The sequence below is a fragment of the Sparus aurata genome, chromosome 22 (genome assembly GCF_900880675.1).
Source record: "Sparus aurata chromosome 22, fSpaAur1.1, whole genome shotgun sequence".
In the NCBI taxonomy this organism is placed as follows: Eukaryota; Metazoa; Chordata; class Actinopteri; order Spariformes; family Sparidae; genus Sparus; species Sparus aurata.
Genome location: NC_044208.1, coordinates 13,117,173 through 13,135,085, shown reverse-complemented (window position 1 = coordinate 13,135,085; position 17,913 = coordinate 13,117,173). Strand labels below are relative to the sequence as shown.

At 39.8% G+C, this 17,913-nt stretch overlaps 1 protein-coding gene across 11 annotated transcripts in view; it reads right to left on the bottom strand.

The window, feature by feature from the left end:
• ryr3 (ryanodine receptor 3) overlaps positions 1 to 17,913 on the bottom strand; it is a 138,525-nt gene that overhangs the window by 99,926 nt on the left and 20,686 nt on the right. For 4 of the 11 annotated variants that reach the window (XM_030404944.1, XM_030404948.1, XM_030404945.1 and 1 more), the window contains exons 3-6: positions 11,301 to 11,405; positions 1,381 to 1,455; positions 905 to 983; positions 418 to 530 (exon numbers count right to left, since the gene is read on the bottom strand). In XM_030404944.1, the coding sequence (XP_030260804.1) occupies positions 418 to 530; positions 905 to 983; positions 1,381 to 1,455; positions 11,301 to 11,405 (372 nt within the window). Of the gene's footprint in view, positions 1 to 417; positions 531 to 904; positions 984 to 1,380; positions 1,456 to 1,914; positions 1,930 to 6,886; positions 6,908 to 11,300; positions 11,406 to 17,913 lie in introns of all 11 variants that reach the window. The other 7 variants (XM_030404939.1, XM_030404940.1, XM_030404941.1 and 4 more) reach the window with 3 other exon arrangements.

The window sequence follows — 17,913 nt, the reverse complement described above, 5'->3', positions numbered from 1 at the left end:
AAAAAAAAGCCCTCAAAACAACAGCAGGGAAAATCTGAATAAAGCGAGATCTGACGAGCAAACCAGACAAAGGGAAATGAGAGATGATACAGCGAGCATCAGAGGCGAGAGGATGTATCTTGATGTATTCAGACCGTCTGCAAAATTGTAAATATTCATAAGAGGAAAAAAAAAAAACTCTTATCTGGAAATGAGAGCAAGTGGAGGGCTGCTGATTTAATGAAAATGGTCTGAGATGCAATTAGCCCATCGTCTTCTAAAAAATGCATCTTGTTTCTAGAGCATGGTGGCGTGCAAATCTTTGCACCAAAACTCTTTTGCGGCAACAAAAAATATTGATTTAACCATCTCACCATCTCATTCTCTTTTCGGTTTTAGGTCCGTTTGAGAGGATCGGCTTTGCTGGACTCGACCTACCAGGTATCTCTCCGTCGACACACTGACAAGGATCAGGTCGTCTCCGATGCGGACTTTCTCTCCCTCAGATCTCTGCTTGGACGCAGGGTGGATGGTCCACCAGCAGGACTCACCTGTTGACACGAACACATTACTCGTACATTAATGATGAAGTGGAACACATCTGGGAAGGTTCTACAGTCCAACACAGACAATCCTCATGGTTTTTAAAGCTACTCCGAGTGGCAAAAAGCATAAAAATAGCCATCATCTGAGAGAGACGGAAGTAGCAGTTAAAGTTTCCACTTGATAAACGCCCCCAAGCGATTCTGTAGTTCATATGTCAAACGCAGCACAGAACACAGTTAGCAGTGCTTTTTCCATTCGCCATTGATTCCGTGTCAAGGTCAGGCCGACCTGAAGTGGCCACTCAGGAGGACTGACTTTGATTAAAAAGCAGCAGAAAGCAGAGTGAACTCTGTAAAGTGCCCCGTTAGTCATACCGTACCGACTGAATCTTCTTGTAGTCCGACGTCGAACGACAGCTTGTCTGTCAGAGACCTTGAAGTCTTCAAACAGGTCAGGTACTGGAGAGTGAAACATGAGTCAGTGTCTCACACAAGCCGAGAACAGAAATCCTCCATAAAAAGCTGGTTTAATTTGCAGAATCGGATCCGGTGACAGGCATCAAGAACAACTATGTAGAAACAGCCAGTCATCTTGCTGAGGGTCTCGATTGCTCATGTAGGTCATATAGAGGCATCGGTACTAAACTGAGACGGTTTCATAAGCAGTTAAAGATTGTTCTCCTACGTTTACCTAAGCATACCAAACATTACTTAGTTTCAGTTCCTCAAAATGTGAAGATCTGCAGCTTTTCTACGTTTTATCCAGTTATCAAATTGAATTAACGCGTGTTATTTCACAAATCTCACTAAGCACACCTTTACCAGACAATCATCAAACTGCGTTGATGGTACTTACCATGTCACTGAAGGAGTGGCGAAGGAGGATGGCGTGACCGTAGAGCAGGGTCCGGTGTCCACCCCCCTGACCCGCCTGTCAGGGAATACACAGATCAACATCACTTTTTGAACATAAGGTATCCTTGACCTCTGGACACTGTCAGGTTTGACATGTGGTATCTATAGTCTGAGTAAGTAACCTCTATTTCAGATATTCAGTTAAGTTTCAGTTAAGATGCGTTTCCTCTGCTTTTGACCCTGCGGGTGAAACACACGGGACTGAATGGACAACTTGGGGATCTCCATTCCAAGTGCAGGCAGCAGACAGACAGAGAAAGTGGAAAGGAAACACACAATAACACACACACACCATCCAACAAACCCAACAAACACATACATGTACAGTACCACACTCAAAAGACATTCTTGTGACAGACAAGAATAATTGTGTCGCACTGGATCACAATGAGGAAATGTGACAGAAGCAAAAAAAAAAGAATAAAGATGTGATTTCTTCTCCACCACTGTGGTGAATGAAGAAAACCTTACTTACCTTTTTAATCAACCTCTAGCGGCAGAAGGAAAAAAAAAGAGAGGGTAAAATAAGTCTCAACTATCCCTGCATCAGCAGTTTGATCAGGTTTTGGCAGATCCCATCAGTGGACCGTAAAGACTCACAATCGAGTCGAAAGATGTATCAAGACCTGCACCGAGTACCAGTCTAATACTAGTGCATAAAATAGTGACAAGACACTTACTATATATCATTATGAATATTGGCTAGTTGTGTGGTAAAAAAAGAAAAATCTGTTACATACAGCTGTAGGGCCGCTGAAGCTCATATAAAATCAAAATCGAAACAACCTTAATTTAGTCCGTGTATCACTCGTTCTTTCTATTAGAAGGCTCTAATACATTTCTGATTGAAAGATTTGTTCATTTTTAATCCGTTTGAACTTTGGATTTATTGAGTCCTAGCAGGTAGTCGTGTTGATTAAATGTTCCTTTTTTTGCTTGTCAGCACCAGAAATACTAGTTGGGTACACTTATCATTATTATTTATTAAAAAAGGGGCACTATGTAGTTTTAGAGAGGAAAATCAAACTAGGAAAATATGAGTGAGGTAAAAACATATTTATTGTTTCCAAAAGTGAATAAACAAGCTGTTCTCGGAGGAAAATATGCTAGTGATAATAACGACTGTAAACTACATCTAAGAGGTAATATACACAATGTTTTAAACATTACATATGGTTAACCGTAAAGATTAAACTGTACTCAGTCTGTTATCACCTTTACTTCTTAATTATTATAGTTCAAACTTCCTTTAAAGTCATTAGGGAACATCACTAATCATCGTACATATTTCTGATAGTCACGGTGGATATTTCATCATTATGGCTTTAAACACTGAGTACACTCTGTCTTCACCTACAGCTCATTTTGAGTTTCCCATTAACCACTAATGTCTTTTGAGGTGATGAATAATATCTAAACTCCTCATACGAACAGCTGAGACCGGGCCAGGACGTGAGGCGTGACGCACACTGCAGTGTTTATCCAATAAGCAATACACGGAGGCTATCCTCTTTCTTGTCTGGTTGTCAGTGTTAATTTGTGTGTTTGCTCGCGAGGTCGCTTTTAAACTGACCCGCAAGGGAACTCCCGACTGTCTCCTGAACACAACACCCCCCTCCCTCCCTCTCTTTTGGCTGCAGTGTCTCTCCCAGATGGACAGACAAAAAAGGAAACAGGGGTCGATCAAAAAGAAAAATGAGAAGAGTATCCCGCAACAGCTGGGAGCGAGGGAGGGGTTACGGAGAGAGAGAGAGAGAGCCAGCCTGTATTTCAGGCCTGCTGTCGTGCTGACACATCACTGCCAGGAGCTGTGACCTTTGGTGTGCTGCCCTCCCAGCTTTAAGCACTGCATCGCAAACAGCTTTGTACTTGGAGCGCACACGAGTCAGAAAACAAAAGACAGGAGACGTTTGCGTACGCGTGTACAATAAGTTGTGTCTCGGATAAATACTGCAGGTTTCCGGGAAGTTTAATGGGCTCAGACGTCAACATCATCAGCTGTTATGGCCAGACACCAAAATCATCCCTTGTGTCCTGGTAGGATTTCTGGCCCCGACACTCTCGCAGACCCTGAATAACCTGATATTTGCATGAAAGCAAAGTTAAGTCATAAAGACGAAAGCCCCGACCAGCATTATGTCATATTTATGCTTTTAAGTAAGAGAGAAGCAGCCATCATAAACTGTCAGAGCAAACATTCAGAAAACGAAAGCACCAGAGGACAGGCAGGTGGCTGTAAACGTCTCAGCGACAAATTAATGAGAAGTGATTGACGGCTGGAGCTCTCGCTGCTGCCAGTTTAGGTTAGCTACACCCAACTATAAATAGGTGCAACACTACCTAATAAACTTCCTTCTCACTTTCCCATTTACATCATCGAGGGCAGCTTGAAGAAGTATCGAAAACCGCTCTACATGTAATATCTTATCTTTGCCTTTTATGTTATTGCTTGTTTTATGTTTTGTTCTTTATCTTTTATTATTCCAACTATTCATTTTATTGCAAGTGGTGTGCATCCGTCTCTGAACTTGTTTTTGTTTTCTTCATATATCATTTGTTTTTCACTCTCTTTTAAAGCTCTTCGATTTGCATTTTGATTCGTGTGAAAGTTGCTATATCAATACAAGTATGACTGATAGATTAGCATAAGGTTGCGCCGCTCAAAAAGAGAAAAACTAAAATTTTACATATGAAGCTTTACAGACCAATATACCAACTTCCAGACCTGAAAGTAAGATGAACTACAGCATTGATCATGCGCCATCTTTGATTTTAACACATTTTTTATGGGTTTAATTTACCTGTAATCAAGTCAAGTTATAGGTCGATTTAATACAAGTTAGATATTACAGATGCTTGACACTATCCTAGTGTCACTGTCAGCCATCTTGACGCAGCTGTTATCTTGTCCGCTGTTTGAACTTTAAAGCTGCACTATGTCGTTTTGGGGACAACATTTTAATCAGAAGAGAAAAGTTGAGTCAATCGTCATTGACTGAATCTTTTGTTTAAATCAACTGGATAAACAAACTCTTTTGTTTTCATGACTGAATAAACAAACTGATCTTGAAGGACAACACAGTTTCATACCGTTTTACTGTTTATATTTGGCAGACCCTGCCACCTTTCTAGCTTCTAACACCTTATTTTCCTTTGAGAACAGCTTGTTTGTTCAGATATGGAAAAAAAAAATATTTAAGCTATTTTTATTACCTCATCAATAGTGTTAATATTATAAAGTACTATTTAGAGTGAAGAGCCCATTTTTACCTCTGTCTGGTTAGCCCTTGAATCCATCCCCAGGGATAAATAACTATCTTAACCTATAACACATCAAAAATCTTTTAGTGATTGGACTTTGTAGGACTATTCTCAATCCTTAATGTAACTAGTAACTCAAAGTTGTCAAACAAATATAGTGGATTCGAAGGTACAGTATTTACACCTCTTAATTTTCATGGAATAGAAGTATAAAGTTGGAGAAAGTAGCCTCAATCTAAACTTTGATGCACTTTAATGTACTTGATTGCCTTCCACCACTGACAACAAGTCAACTCCATTGCAACTGTAACCGGAGTGCAACTACCACATTAACCTAAGCTAATAAGCTGATAATGCAACCATTTATTATTTTCAATTATATGTACTGTAAAATAAAAAAAACTTGACTTATTGATAATCGCCTTATATTCATCAAAGACCAAGGAGATAAGAGTTTCTAGAGCTGTAAAACGATGATAACCACCTTGAATAATATCACTGCATACAGTATAACGCCATTTGTTATTATCATAATCATGATCAGTTACAATGACTCTTAAGAGGATGACAACATATGAGTATATTGGGTAAACACATGCTATTATACTTTTTCACGAAATATTTTGTCCCGACGGACTTGAAACTTGATAAGAACCTGAAAAATTGTTTTGTTTTGTTTTTTTTAAATCATATTTATACAGCCAAATTCAATACAGTAGATAAGCAAACGTACAAAGTATGATAATTTTCAATACCACATACCACAATATACTTTGAGAGCCTTGAGAGCAGTGTAAAATACAAATTATTCCAAACACTTGGATGATTTTGGTGGCTGGTCTTTAACTTCCCTGCCTGCTCGTCTTGTTTCCTCTCAGCCAACGCCTTTACAGAGCCATTACACCAAACCATGACTAGGTAATCTAACTAAATGTCCATATTACATATTCAGTAGCTTATCTTATATAGAACAGCCCGAGCATGCAAAAGAGCACACTAATCATTCTTCCAGGGCCATGAAGGAGGGAGTGATGCCAGACTCATTTGCTAAGTACCATCTGATAAATTGATTTTCATGTACATATTTAATGTCCTGTCCCCCAAATAATTTGCTTAATGAGACAGAGATTGTGCTCCGTATGCTTTACATTAGCCTCACAACAATCCAACATATGACGATGTGTAATATGTGACAGCTGGAAGAGAAGAAAACCGTCACCATCCATCCTTTCGGCCATGTTTTTCAAAAAATCCAAACTAAAAAGGTGGAGGATGTTTAAAACACACACACACACACACACACACACACATTTAAAAGTTTAGGATGTTGGCAGTCAAAAGATAAATAATCCTCGGATCGTCTGCGGCAGCTTTGCTCAACTGTATGTGCATGTGAACACTCTGAAATCAGGACTGATTTCAGGACATTTCCTCGTGTCAATACCCTTAAAAACAAATTGATTGTTAGAGACCAAACCCAGAGAAAACAGAGCAGCACACCCAAACCACAAAGTGAGTTTCCTGCCAACGTGTGGGGTTTTTTAGATCCTTTTATCTCGAATCCGTAAATCAGATGATTGATGAGAGCTCATTACTATCTTAGGTAACTGACTAAGGCTCGAATCTCATTGCATTAAAAGCAAAAAAGAAAAAAAGGGGGGGGGGGGGGGATAATGAATAGCTTAAGCGGATGAGACGCAGACACCATCACTTGAAAGTGCTTGCACACATAGTAGTCTTTAGAGGCGAGGCAAAACATTTGACTCGTGCACACGGTGACGGCACCAATGAATGTCTATTTCAAGATTGCCATAATTTAAAGCTCAGAGACATCTGTGACAGGCTATTTGAAAGAGAATAAAGTTGAGCTATGGTGAGGTGAATGCCTAATTTACTATCCAGAGGAAGCCCACACAGAGATAAATGTATTTTTCAATATCCATTTTCACAAAATGTGGTGAGGTAGAAAAATTGAAATGTATCACCATTAGCTTAATATCTCTCCCACAATGCAGTAACGGCCTCTGACTTTTAAACTGAACGATGCACACGCCGTAAATGCAGCTTTTTATGGCAACCGAGAAATGGGCGTCACTTCAAGTGAAAGTGTGAAAGTACAACCCTTTCGTTTGGCAGTTTGTCATGCACACTGACAACATGATGGATGAACGAACTGACGGACCTACCCATTTTTCATGGTCGGCACCCTTGTAACACACAAATACAGATGAAAAGAATGTGTTATTGGGTAGTAAGGAAGTCAATTACACAAATCTGAGAGCAACAGAAGGGAGGGATTGTTTGGCGGCCCCGAGAGCTCGACACACTGCAGCTTAAGAAAACGCGCAATTAGACGGAACGCAAGCAAATCCTCCATTTGGCAACACAAATGGCAGCACAGGGGAAAACACTGCAAATACAGACAACACAACACAATATAGAAATACAGAAAAAGACAATGGACGTGTTTTCAGAGGAGTGCTGAACAACGCTGAAAAAAAATTTGTTACCGAGGTTTGTAACACATGAACTAATTGCAGGTGGTTTTAAGCATCACTCTTTTAAGTTTATGTCCTGTACCGACTTCTGCTACTGATCGACTTTACAGAGCCAAAAAGAAGCACTGTATCCGTCATTACGATGATTTCTGAGGGCATTTAGTGAAATATGTTAATCTTACTTGCTACTTTACAACCTGTAGCCTGCAAAGTAAACCCATCGACATTATAACTTTCGCCAATGAGGATGTGTTTCGCCCGTGTCCATTTGTTGGTTAAGCTGGTTTGTCAGCAGGAATACACAAAAACTACTGCACAGATTTCCACTAAACTTGCATGGAGGGTCGGTCTCCCATTAACTTCTGGTGCAGTTCTAGATAAATTACATTTTCATTTATTTCTCAGGGATTAATCCACAGGTCTTCATGGAGAACATCAGGCGTATTTTGGTGGCTGGTATCTGTAAGTACGTATAATTATGTTTCGTCTCATATTGGATTAGCCATAGGGGACTTTTAGGCCAAATTGAGGTTACACTCTACTGAGTGCCTCTCTAGTTAAACCAGAAATGTCCTGAGGTAACATGTTTTCATTTCTGTATTGACAACATTAGGCCAAGCATTGTAACAATTATGAGAATTAATATATATAAAGTAGACTGACAAGATGTGACGGTGACTGCCCCCTGCTGGTCGACTGCGGTATAGAGCATAATTCCTGCATCTGTAATGTTGGTGGATGGGACATGGGTGGAGCTTAAACCGCTAAGTAAAAGGTCAGATACACTGCAGAATCTGGCTCCAAATGATGTTTCTATTTTGTAAGTGGAACTGGAGACATGTCATCCATCTTTGTATTAGTTATTGATCATGAGATAACATCACCTTTGACACACAGTAGCAACAACAAGTGTGTGGACGCTGTGTTCAGCACTCTGGAAACGCCTCTGTTGTCTTTTTCTGCATTTGCTGTGCTTTATGTGTTGCGTCATCAGTATTGGCAGCCTGTTTTTAAAGTGCTACCTAATGTGTTGTAAAATTGATGAAGATGCTTCCTTTAATTTGCCTGTGTTTCGACTGTTTGCGTGCGTTTCCTTGTGGTCGCAGCGCGTTGAGCTCCCAGGGCCACCGTAGAAATGGTCCCCCTTTCAGTGGAAAAAATCGAAAAGAGGAGGATGATTTATAGCCTCGCTACCAGAGAGTTTGTATTCTAGCCAACATCATGCTGTCTCGCCAAACGAGGCCAGCCAACAATGTTGCACTGTTGAGCACAAAACAAATCTGCTACCCAGGCTAATAAGAAAAGCAGGGCCTGAATCACCAGTGAGGGGGACCCAAGCGGTACACAAAATAAGACACTTAAAGGACCATCTGTGCCAGAAGGCTGTGTTGTGCATAAGAAGTACAGCAGTAGCCAGAGACACCCGGCACAACACGCACACAACTGGGGCCATCTTGCATCAGCACTGTGGGACTTTGTACTCAATTCATCTTGCAGATAGCGCCGTGACGCTGTGCGGTGCTCGGGCTGCAGCTGTACTCCGCAATGACTCATGCTACCATGTCATCTCTGTTCCTAGACATCAGTGGTCTGTCAGCGCCAATTCATTGAGGAATCCTTTCGAAAGGACAGACCACTAGGAACAGTGATGAGAAAACGTCACCGCTGGCGAGCAATTTCTCATACGTGGCGGCTCGTTTTATCCAAATCTAACGCTAGGATCTATTCAAGAGTAAAGCGCTGTTTTCTCTTAGTTTTTCCCCAAAACTTATGCGAAGGAAAGGGCTCAACATTTCATCCAAACAGGAGTGATGATTTCCCCCCCCCCGCCCCCTCCCCCCATGTCTCGACTGTCCCCTCTGGGTGTAGAAGTGCTGCGTGATGAAATTAAATGACACATGAAATGACTGTTAGAGCGCAGCAGCATGAGTGAATGTGAGCGTCTGACAGTGGTTTACAGACCACACGTAGTCAGCCGGATTGGCTTCATTTGCTGTCGATGACACCCACCACCCCACCCCCGGGCACTGCGGAGCGTCTGCCTGATCAAAGATTACTTACCTGCTCTAATAAACGTGCCAAGTGAGCTGGAGCGGAGCCGGGATGGAGGGGGCTCGAACTGTTTAGCGTAAATCAAGAAAGCAGAGGTGGAGGGAGGGAGGGACGGGGGGGGGAAGGAGGCAGTGGATGCAGCAGAGCACTCACAGATAATTTCCCTCCTTCCTTTGACCCCCCGGCGGCCTTTCATAATCAAGGCCTTCGGATCTCTTTCCCGCAGAACAGGGGATGTGTTACAGGGAATGAAAAGAGACAGCTCCTATTCAGGATTCAAATCGCAGTTCTTGGTGTTAGAAGCGGCTCAGAGTATTGGGGGGTGTAGTCCGTCGGCTGGCTTGGAACGCTGCTGGGATTTGATCCAACCCACTTATTGATATTTAATGTATTCACTTATCAAAATCGAACTTTACTGCTGAAACAGAGTAATTAAGCATTTGTCCATTTAGACATCTTGGCTCTGGCAACCTTGTGCAGTGCTGAGCTTGAAAGGGAGCCTGTTTCTGGTTGTTAAATTCTTCCTTCACATGCATTTTTGTATGGGCAATACATTAGAGTACTTAGAGCCAATACAGTAATTACACAAATACAGTTGTCAAAGATGTTCTCTGTTACTTCCTCCCTGACAAAGTGTTTTACTTTTTACTTTTTCTTTTTTTTTTTACACAAGCTAAAAAACACCTTACTGGCCAAACCTTCAAAATAAAAGCCCCCCCCCCCCCATACAGAGGGAATGCCAACAGATGATGTTGCTTTCAAAAAAAAAAATTAAAAAAAAAACTATTTTTCCCTCAGAGAAAAAAAGTCAAACTTTATGTCGACCATATCTCTTTATGTTGTGATACCTTACACTTTTGGTAGTCTAGTTGATTAAGTTTGAAACTTCAAAGTACTCGAAAGTTACTTCTAGTAAAAAAAAAGTTGATATTTAAGGTAAGCAAAGTCTTAAAGGGGCACTACATAGTTTTGGAGTAGAAATTCAAAAACTCTATTTACAATATTCATGATGTAATAATACAAATTCAGAAATAGAAATGTTTTCCATTACTGTATGAACAAGCTGTTCTCAGAGGAAAATAAGGTCCCCAGAACACTGTTTGTTTATGTGGCGGACCCTGCCACCTTCCTAGCTCAAAGTGAAACAGTATGAAAGTGTTGTCCTTTAATGTCAGCTTATTTATTCCAGCAAGAAAACAAAAGAGAGTGTGTTAGGCATAAAACTAAAATCAGTCAATGAAGATTTTTATCTTCTGGTCAAAATTTCTTCCCCAAAAATGAGTGCCCCATCGGATTTCTTAACTGGAGGCAATTTATCAGATTGCATTAAGCTTTTTCTGGAGCCTCAAAAGGCTTTATACTACTTTTTTCACATATGCAGTAGTTCTCCTCCTGACCTGCAAACACACTTTAATGTGTAAAATTATCATATTTTTTTAAATTTTGAGTTTTTGAATTCAAAACGACTCACTTATGGTGGGTTCATGAAACATTCATGTGGACGTCAGATTCACTTTTGTCCAAGCGGTGAACTGGGGCATCTATCATGGCAAAGATTTTCACCCTCACAAATCATTTCCAACTACAGAATATTTGACATCCCAGTCTGACATTAGAGGAGGTTTGAAATGTTGCCCTCTTCTGCAAAAAGTCTGACAGCATTTGAATGCACCGTGGCTCAACCATGCTTTGATTGGGTGGCCTTTAAAAAGCTCTGAGCCTTCTACACAGAGTCAGTGTTGCTGTATTTGCTCGGCCAGCGAAGGCTTTTCTTCACTCAATAAATATCCCTTTCACTTTAATTATGTTAACAAAAAGAGTTGTGAAGAGCTTTATTCTGTTGTTACATTCCTCGCAGGCCCCAGTGCATATAAAAAGCAATATCACAGAAATAGAGCGTGAGACATCCAACTTCTGTAAAAAACCCTCAAGGGCATCTTGCGCCGCTAGTAGACTACAGATTGATTTGTGTACGTGAGTGAGTGCGTTTGTGTCGAGACACACAGAGCGGTGGGGATTCAATGAGGAGGAGGAGGAGGGAAATACTCACCCCCTCGCTGTTCTGCCCAGTGTTCGCAAGCATCTCCTGCAGGGCCCGCACTGACAGGGACTGCTCCAACACAAAGTTACAAATACATAGGTCCGGAGGAACAGACTGCAGGACGAGAGGAGGGAGGGACAAGGAAGTGAAAGGGGAGAAGGGGGGAGACAGGAGGGAAAGAAACATTAGTTGAAGAGGGAATGACAAGTGTTTTTTTTTTTTAAAGCAAAAACAGGCTCCTCTCCTGGGTACGAAAACAGCGTGCCAGGAGTTCGTTCTCCTTGAAATTCCTTGACTGTGTACCTGTGCATTTGCCTTTTTATGTTTCCTGTAAAGCCTCAAGGAAAGAAGCTGCACCAAACATGACATGACAGACTCAACATACTGAAAACTGATAAAGCTTCTCTCGAAGTTTTAAACTTAGGAACTCAAAGTGAGAGAGTCTTCAATATGTATAATTTTATCAAAATGTATTGACATTATAAAAGCTGACATCCCATCCGAGCCATCTGATGGGCCGTGACAGGCAGTCGCTGACCTAAATAAAAATTGCAGTGTTGAACTAAAGTAGCTCCCAACTCTGGCCCGTTATGTCCCCATAAATATATAAATATATATTTTAAAAAAAAATTGACAAAACTTCTCGAGCTGACGTCAGACAAATTTGTGAGGATTAGCTTGCTGAACAAAACCTGTAAGTACCATAAACATGTGTACCGCAGAGCTTATTTTTTGCAGCATTCCAAAATCCAATTGAAAAATCCCAAAGACTATTTATTGATGAACCAGGGTGACAATCACTTCCGGGTTAGAATGCAAAAATACGTCACCCTTGCAGCACTCTATTATGTTATTGTTACATCTTAAGCTTTTTTTGTTGTTTTGACAGGATAAATAAAAAAATGTATTGTACATTTATGAACAGTTAACGTTTCATCCTTTATGCATCTTAAGGAAATGTGTTAATAACAGAAAGAAGATGCACTGCAACATGTTGAAGTACTCAAACACATATGCATATAACACCATCTACTTTCTCATATTTAGAACATCTTTTAATAATACAGCAGATAGTGGATGATAAATAAATTGCAGGCTTTGATCTGAGACAAGAGACCAACTAAAAATGATAAACCCTCTCTGCAAGTCATAATTACTCTTCGCTAACGAGTGGCTGGGGACTTTAAAAAGGTGCGCAGACCGCGTCGGCGACGGCCAATAATTAGTTTGGCTGGGCCTTATTCCTAAGCACACATGGCCGTTTGGCTCCCCTCTGCAGTGGGCTTCAGATGTTGATTTCTACTCTCAGCAGAGTGTTGAAGTTTGTCTTTAAACTTTCAAAGCATTGGCTGCCAGCATTCAATAAACTCAGTAATAACCGACGCTAATAAATTATTCAGGAATAAGAGAGTCCACAGCCGGGGGGTGTGTGTGTTACTCAGATGAAAAATAAAGAAAGCAGAAGTTCATTCAAGCAGCCGAAGTAAAAAGAAGGAGTGACACATTATATGATGCAGTCGGAGCTGTTCAGAGGTGGACTGGGGACATGTTCATTACCTGAATCTGCTCGTCAAACTATGTAAATTAATTTACTTTGTTACGTGCTAGATGGCACTGTTGATTAACATTACACCGCGGACATGACGTGCAAACAACAACAGGTAAACAAATTACTCCCATACCCGCATATGAGGTCATATCCCCGACTTCATATGATTGAATGATCCTAAATTAATTATTACTGTTCATCTCTTTTTCGTAACCCTGGCCAGCTTCACATGACACGCACTACCCCGTCTCTCTCCAACACAGAAGAGGAATTATTTAAAAAGGTGTTGGAAGCCTGCCCCGGCTCGGTAACACAACCGGCCGACCCCTAACCTCTGCAGTGAGGTGAGAAATGTGAGCGGGGGGGAGGGCTGCCGGGTGATAATGAGGACGGCGCTGCCCTGTAACTCAACACAAACATTCACGGGGTTGTCTCCAACTCCGATGTGCTCCTCCAACCAATTAATGTTGTCCACTCAGATATTCATCATTTAGACTCAGATAAGTGACGAAGAATACAGGAAATATAACGGGATAAGAGACTTATAAAAAAGAAAAAGGCTAGCGGTGCCAAAACTCTCTGCCAAAACTTTCAGACAGGGTTGGCTGATTATTTACTTTTGCCTGCGAGAGGACGCAACGTGCCATGACACAGCTACACCTGTGGTGCCATACGACCTTCTTTGGTGATAATTCGCAACCTGCTGCAGACCTTACACTTCTCATGAATTATTCACCATCAATTTTCCAATTATCATACTTCGTCCAGGGTTGGGCAGACATACTGAACATTCTCTCTTGTCTGGAAATAGAAAAAGACTCTCAGTGGACACACTGACCTTTAGAAAGTCTCAGTTTTGCACACTCAGTAGGGGGCTTGATTCAATACAATTTCATGAGCTGGAAGAATTAGTAATATCATCGTTCGAAAGATCAAACAGTATTATTTGACAATCTGGAGTATTACATCATATGCAAGCTGTCCTAAAAGAGCTCAAACGGAGTGAAATAAGATGAATTATTCCATCTTCCCAAGGTCGCCTGCTGTTGGAAATCCCATTTACCTCCTTTTGTTCCCGAACAAAAAGCTGAATAGATTTAATAGAACTGTTTCACATTCAAATATAAGTATGGTGATGTTTAATATATTTTTTTTTTATCATCAACCAATCCCAACAATGAACTCATCCTACTGACAAATATCTTTTGTGTAGCCTCCATAGTTGTCCAGAACCAAAGCTATTAAAGCAACATTATGCAACTTTTTAACCTTAAAATAGCAGCTTCAACATCATCTTGATGGTTCAGTGTCTTGTAATATGGTGAATGGTGTCTCTGTCTCAGCCACTCCTCCCTCCTAAATGCTCACTAGTGCACCAAATGTGTATCAATCCGCAATAAAATTTACTTTATTCAAACATTTGAGTGACAGTCACTAAAAATTAAGTTGACATTCATCATTTTAAATTGGGAAAGTTGAAGAAGTTATAGAGAAAATAAACTTTTTATGGGATTTGTTGACAGTAAAAAGAATGTGGATTAATGCAGCCTTCTGCTTTGAAGGAGACATGTTGTGCCAATTTTTAGGTTCATAATTATATTTTAGGTTACTATTCGAATAGGTTTACAGGCTTTAGTGCTCAAAAGCAGTTTCCTCATAATATCCAGTGCTGCAACACTGTATTTTGCCCCCTCTGTCTGAGATGCTCTGTTTTGATTGCCGTCTCTTTAAGACCCCTCCTCTCGAATACCCAGACAGATCTGATTGGTCAACTCACAAATGCCTGAGCCAGCAGGACAAAACAACAACAACAGAGCAGCTGTGCTCAATCAGTTCGAGCCGCTGGGCATAAATGTTTCTGTTGGTACAGACTTTGAAATGTATTAAATTGTTTAAAGAAGAGGATTTTATAATGGTATTTTTCCTCTTGAAGATTCAGATTTATGCATGAATGACTCCACCATAATGGCAATAATGTGTGTGATATTCCATGGCGGTACATATTTGAGGCAAAAAACGCTGTACCCAGAATTTTTCTTTAATCAAATCTTATGTTTCACTCTGTCTTTTTTCTCTCTACCAGCACAACCGGCTGCCAGGCTTCGTTAGATCCTAGGAAATGAGGTGTCAACACCTAAGATCAGCCAGCAGATGACGGCCCCTCCCCTCGTGCCAAACCACAGCCGTCGCCCTCGACATTCAGCCACATTTCACACCCAAGGAGGCCCGGAGCATTGTCACCGGTGTGAAGGTGAGAGGAGAGAGAGGTGGGTGAACAGAAATAACCTTCCCATCTTAAAATGGGTTGTTGCTTGGTGGTCCAATTAAAAAAACAGGTTTTACATGCATGATATGCATGTATGATAACATAACAACATCCTGAACAGGCAGTTGTGATCACGAGATTATCACTCTCAGTCACAGTAATGACATCATTGGTTGACATTATAGACTGCGTTGTCTATCCAATGTATGTCTGCATTACTGACTGACAACAAACTTGCTCTCCCCGTCGAGTTGTTAGAAATATCACTGAAAACGTTGTGACAAATGATGCACGTGATGATATACAACAATCATGTTTCCTATTGAGACGCATATTCTCCAGAATCTGCTTTGATTCAGATGTCTCTTTGAAGACCATACAGTACATCTTGTCAAAAAGAAAATTAATGAAGCGTGTAAACACAGCGCTGACAGCTCTGTTGTATTGCTACAACACCACAGGAAGCAAAATACCAATTTGTTACACACAGTTAGAATGAGAGACGTCACTCCAAAATAAAAATGAAAAGTGGTTGAAACCATCCTCCTATATCAGATTTGTTGTTGTTGTCGTCTTGTGTGCCCATGTCTTGATGACCGACCCCTGGGATGCACTGGTGCAGAAACAGGATCCATAACTGTCCCCAATAAAAAGTGTCAGTTGTGTTTGTTGGGAGTCCAGGCCAAACCATAAGCACCACAGCCGGGAAGTGCATCTCAATCTCTGCAGAGGAGGGGATACATTTTTATCTCTGCACCACCGAGACACCCATTTTGAGATTGTTTCCATCTTAAGTAGTTGTACTTTGCACTACAGGGCCTGAGCAGGAAGTGCACTTTCTAATTCATCCCCATTATTTGACATGAAAGCTCATCTCAATAAGAGCAGGAAGGAGGGAAAGAGAGGATAAACAGATGGGTTCCAGGGAAGGAAATCACAAGTGTTCCTTGATTTACACTCTATCAGTCAAAGAGACTGCCAAGAGAGAAACTAGGCTGCAGCCTTTTTTTTTTCTTTGGATGCAACCTGATTCTGTGCATCAAGGCTGTCTGAACATGCTTTTTCCAAGTATTGTAAAAGGTTTGAATTTAACTGTTCAAGGATCTAATTACTGCAAGATAATTAATTTCCTGAGAGGAGACATGACAAGTCAACAGAGATACTAATACAGCTCCAACTCTTTCTGTTGTCACACTTCCTTACAATTAACAGTCCTCCAGATTTAGGAAACTCATCTGCTAAAAAATGAATAAGAACATGTGTAGTTTTCACAAAATTTAATCTCTGAATATTAATATCTGGGCCAATTTGAAAGAAAGACGTTGAGTAAGCGGCACTCAGTTAATTATATTTCAGGAATGCCTCTGCTGGATATTAGATTAAGTAAATCCTCATTCTGTCATTTTATAAGCAGCTTCCCTTCATCAACCTGCTGGATGTCCAGCAACAGCGCTTTCCAACAAGGGCTACTGAAACTGATACCCGACTTGGTGCTGTTGCACCAACTATTGAGAGGCTCAACTAACTTGAACATTTAAAAAAATTAAATAATAATAATAATATAAATAGTGTCCTGTGACACCTGCATAATTCCAAAGTTTAAAGGTGCATACCTTTACTAAGCAAGTGTGGAGATGTTGACTTACTTAACATTAGCTGAACGCTAAAATGGCTACAATAAAATTAAAATAAAAAGACATTATAAACAGTTAGATATAAGCAAAGTAGTTGATTAAATTAATAGCATTACAATTACCTTAAACCAATGTATAAACAATTCAAAATGCTTGATAAATGATAAGAATAAAGGGTTCAAAGTTTAAAGTAAACATAGAAATAGTTGGCTATAAGCAGGCTAATAGGTTAAAATAGGCTAGAAGTAAGAGTAAATGGTCAGCATAGTTAATTAAAGTAATAACAGTACAAATAGTTAGCCGAAACAAATAAATAAACAATTGAAATAGTTAGCTCAAAGTAAGGATCAGTGGTTCAAATAGTTAGTCAAGTTTAATCACATTAATTAGTCGCTAAATATTAGGATAAATGTGGGCTAAAGTTAAAGTAAACAGATTAAATGTTTAGTTTAACATAAGGAGGTCTGGTCGACATGGTGAGCTGGATCGGCTAAATGGTTAAGTTAAAAGTAAGAGGATAAACAACTTAAATAAAATTAAAAGTAACAGACAAATGGTTGAAGTAAACTGTTGAGATAGTTAGCCACAAGTTAGCTAAAAGGAAGTTAGAAGGTTGAAATGGGCTGATGAATAAACAGTTTGAATAGTTAGCTAACACCCATGGATAAACAACTGAACTAGTCTGCTCACAGTCAGGTAGCCTAAATGGTTCATGTAGCTATCTAAAAGTAATTATAGTGTGCTGCAGAGGAGGATTCAGGCCACTTAAAAATACATATATATACACACATCTGTGGTCTGACCTATATATATATATATTATATATATATATATTATAATATATATATAGATATATATATAAAAAATATTATATATAGCTTATACAGCACCTATATTAATAATATAATATATTATATATACCTATATATATATATATATAATATATATATTATATATCTCAATTATACATACAACATAATACATACATACTCATTACATATAATATATATTAGAATCTACTATCTATATATATATATATTAATATATATATTATATATATAGATATAATATATATATGGATATATATATATAATTACACACATACATACATACAGAATATATATATATATATAGATAGAGAGAGAGAGAAGAGAGAGAGAGAGAGAGAGAGAG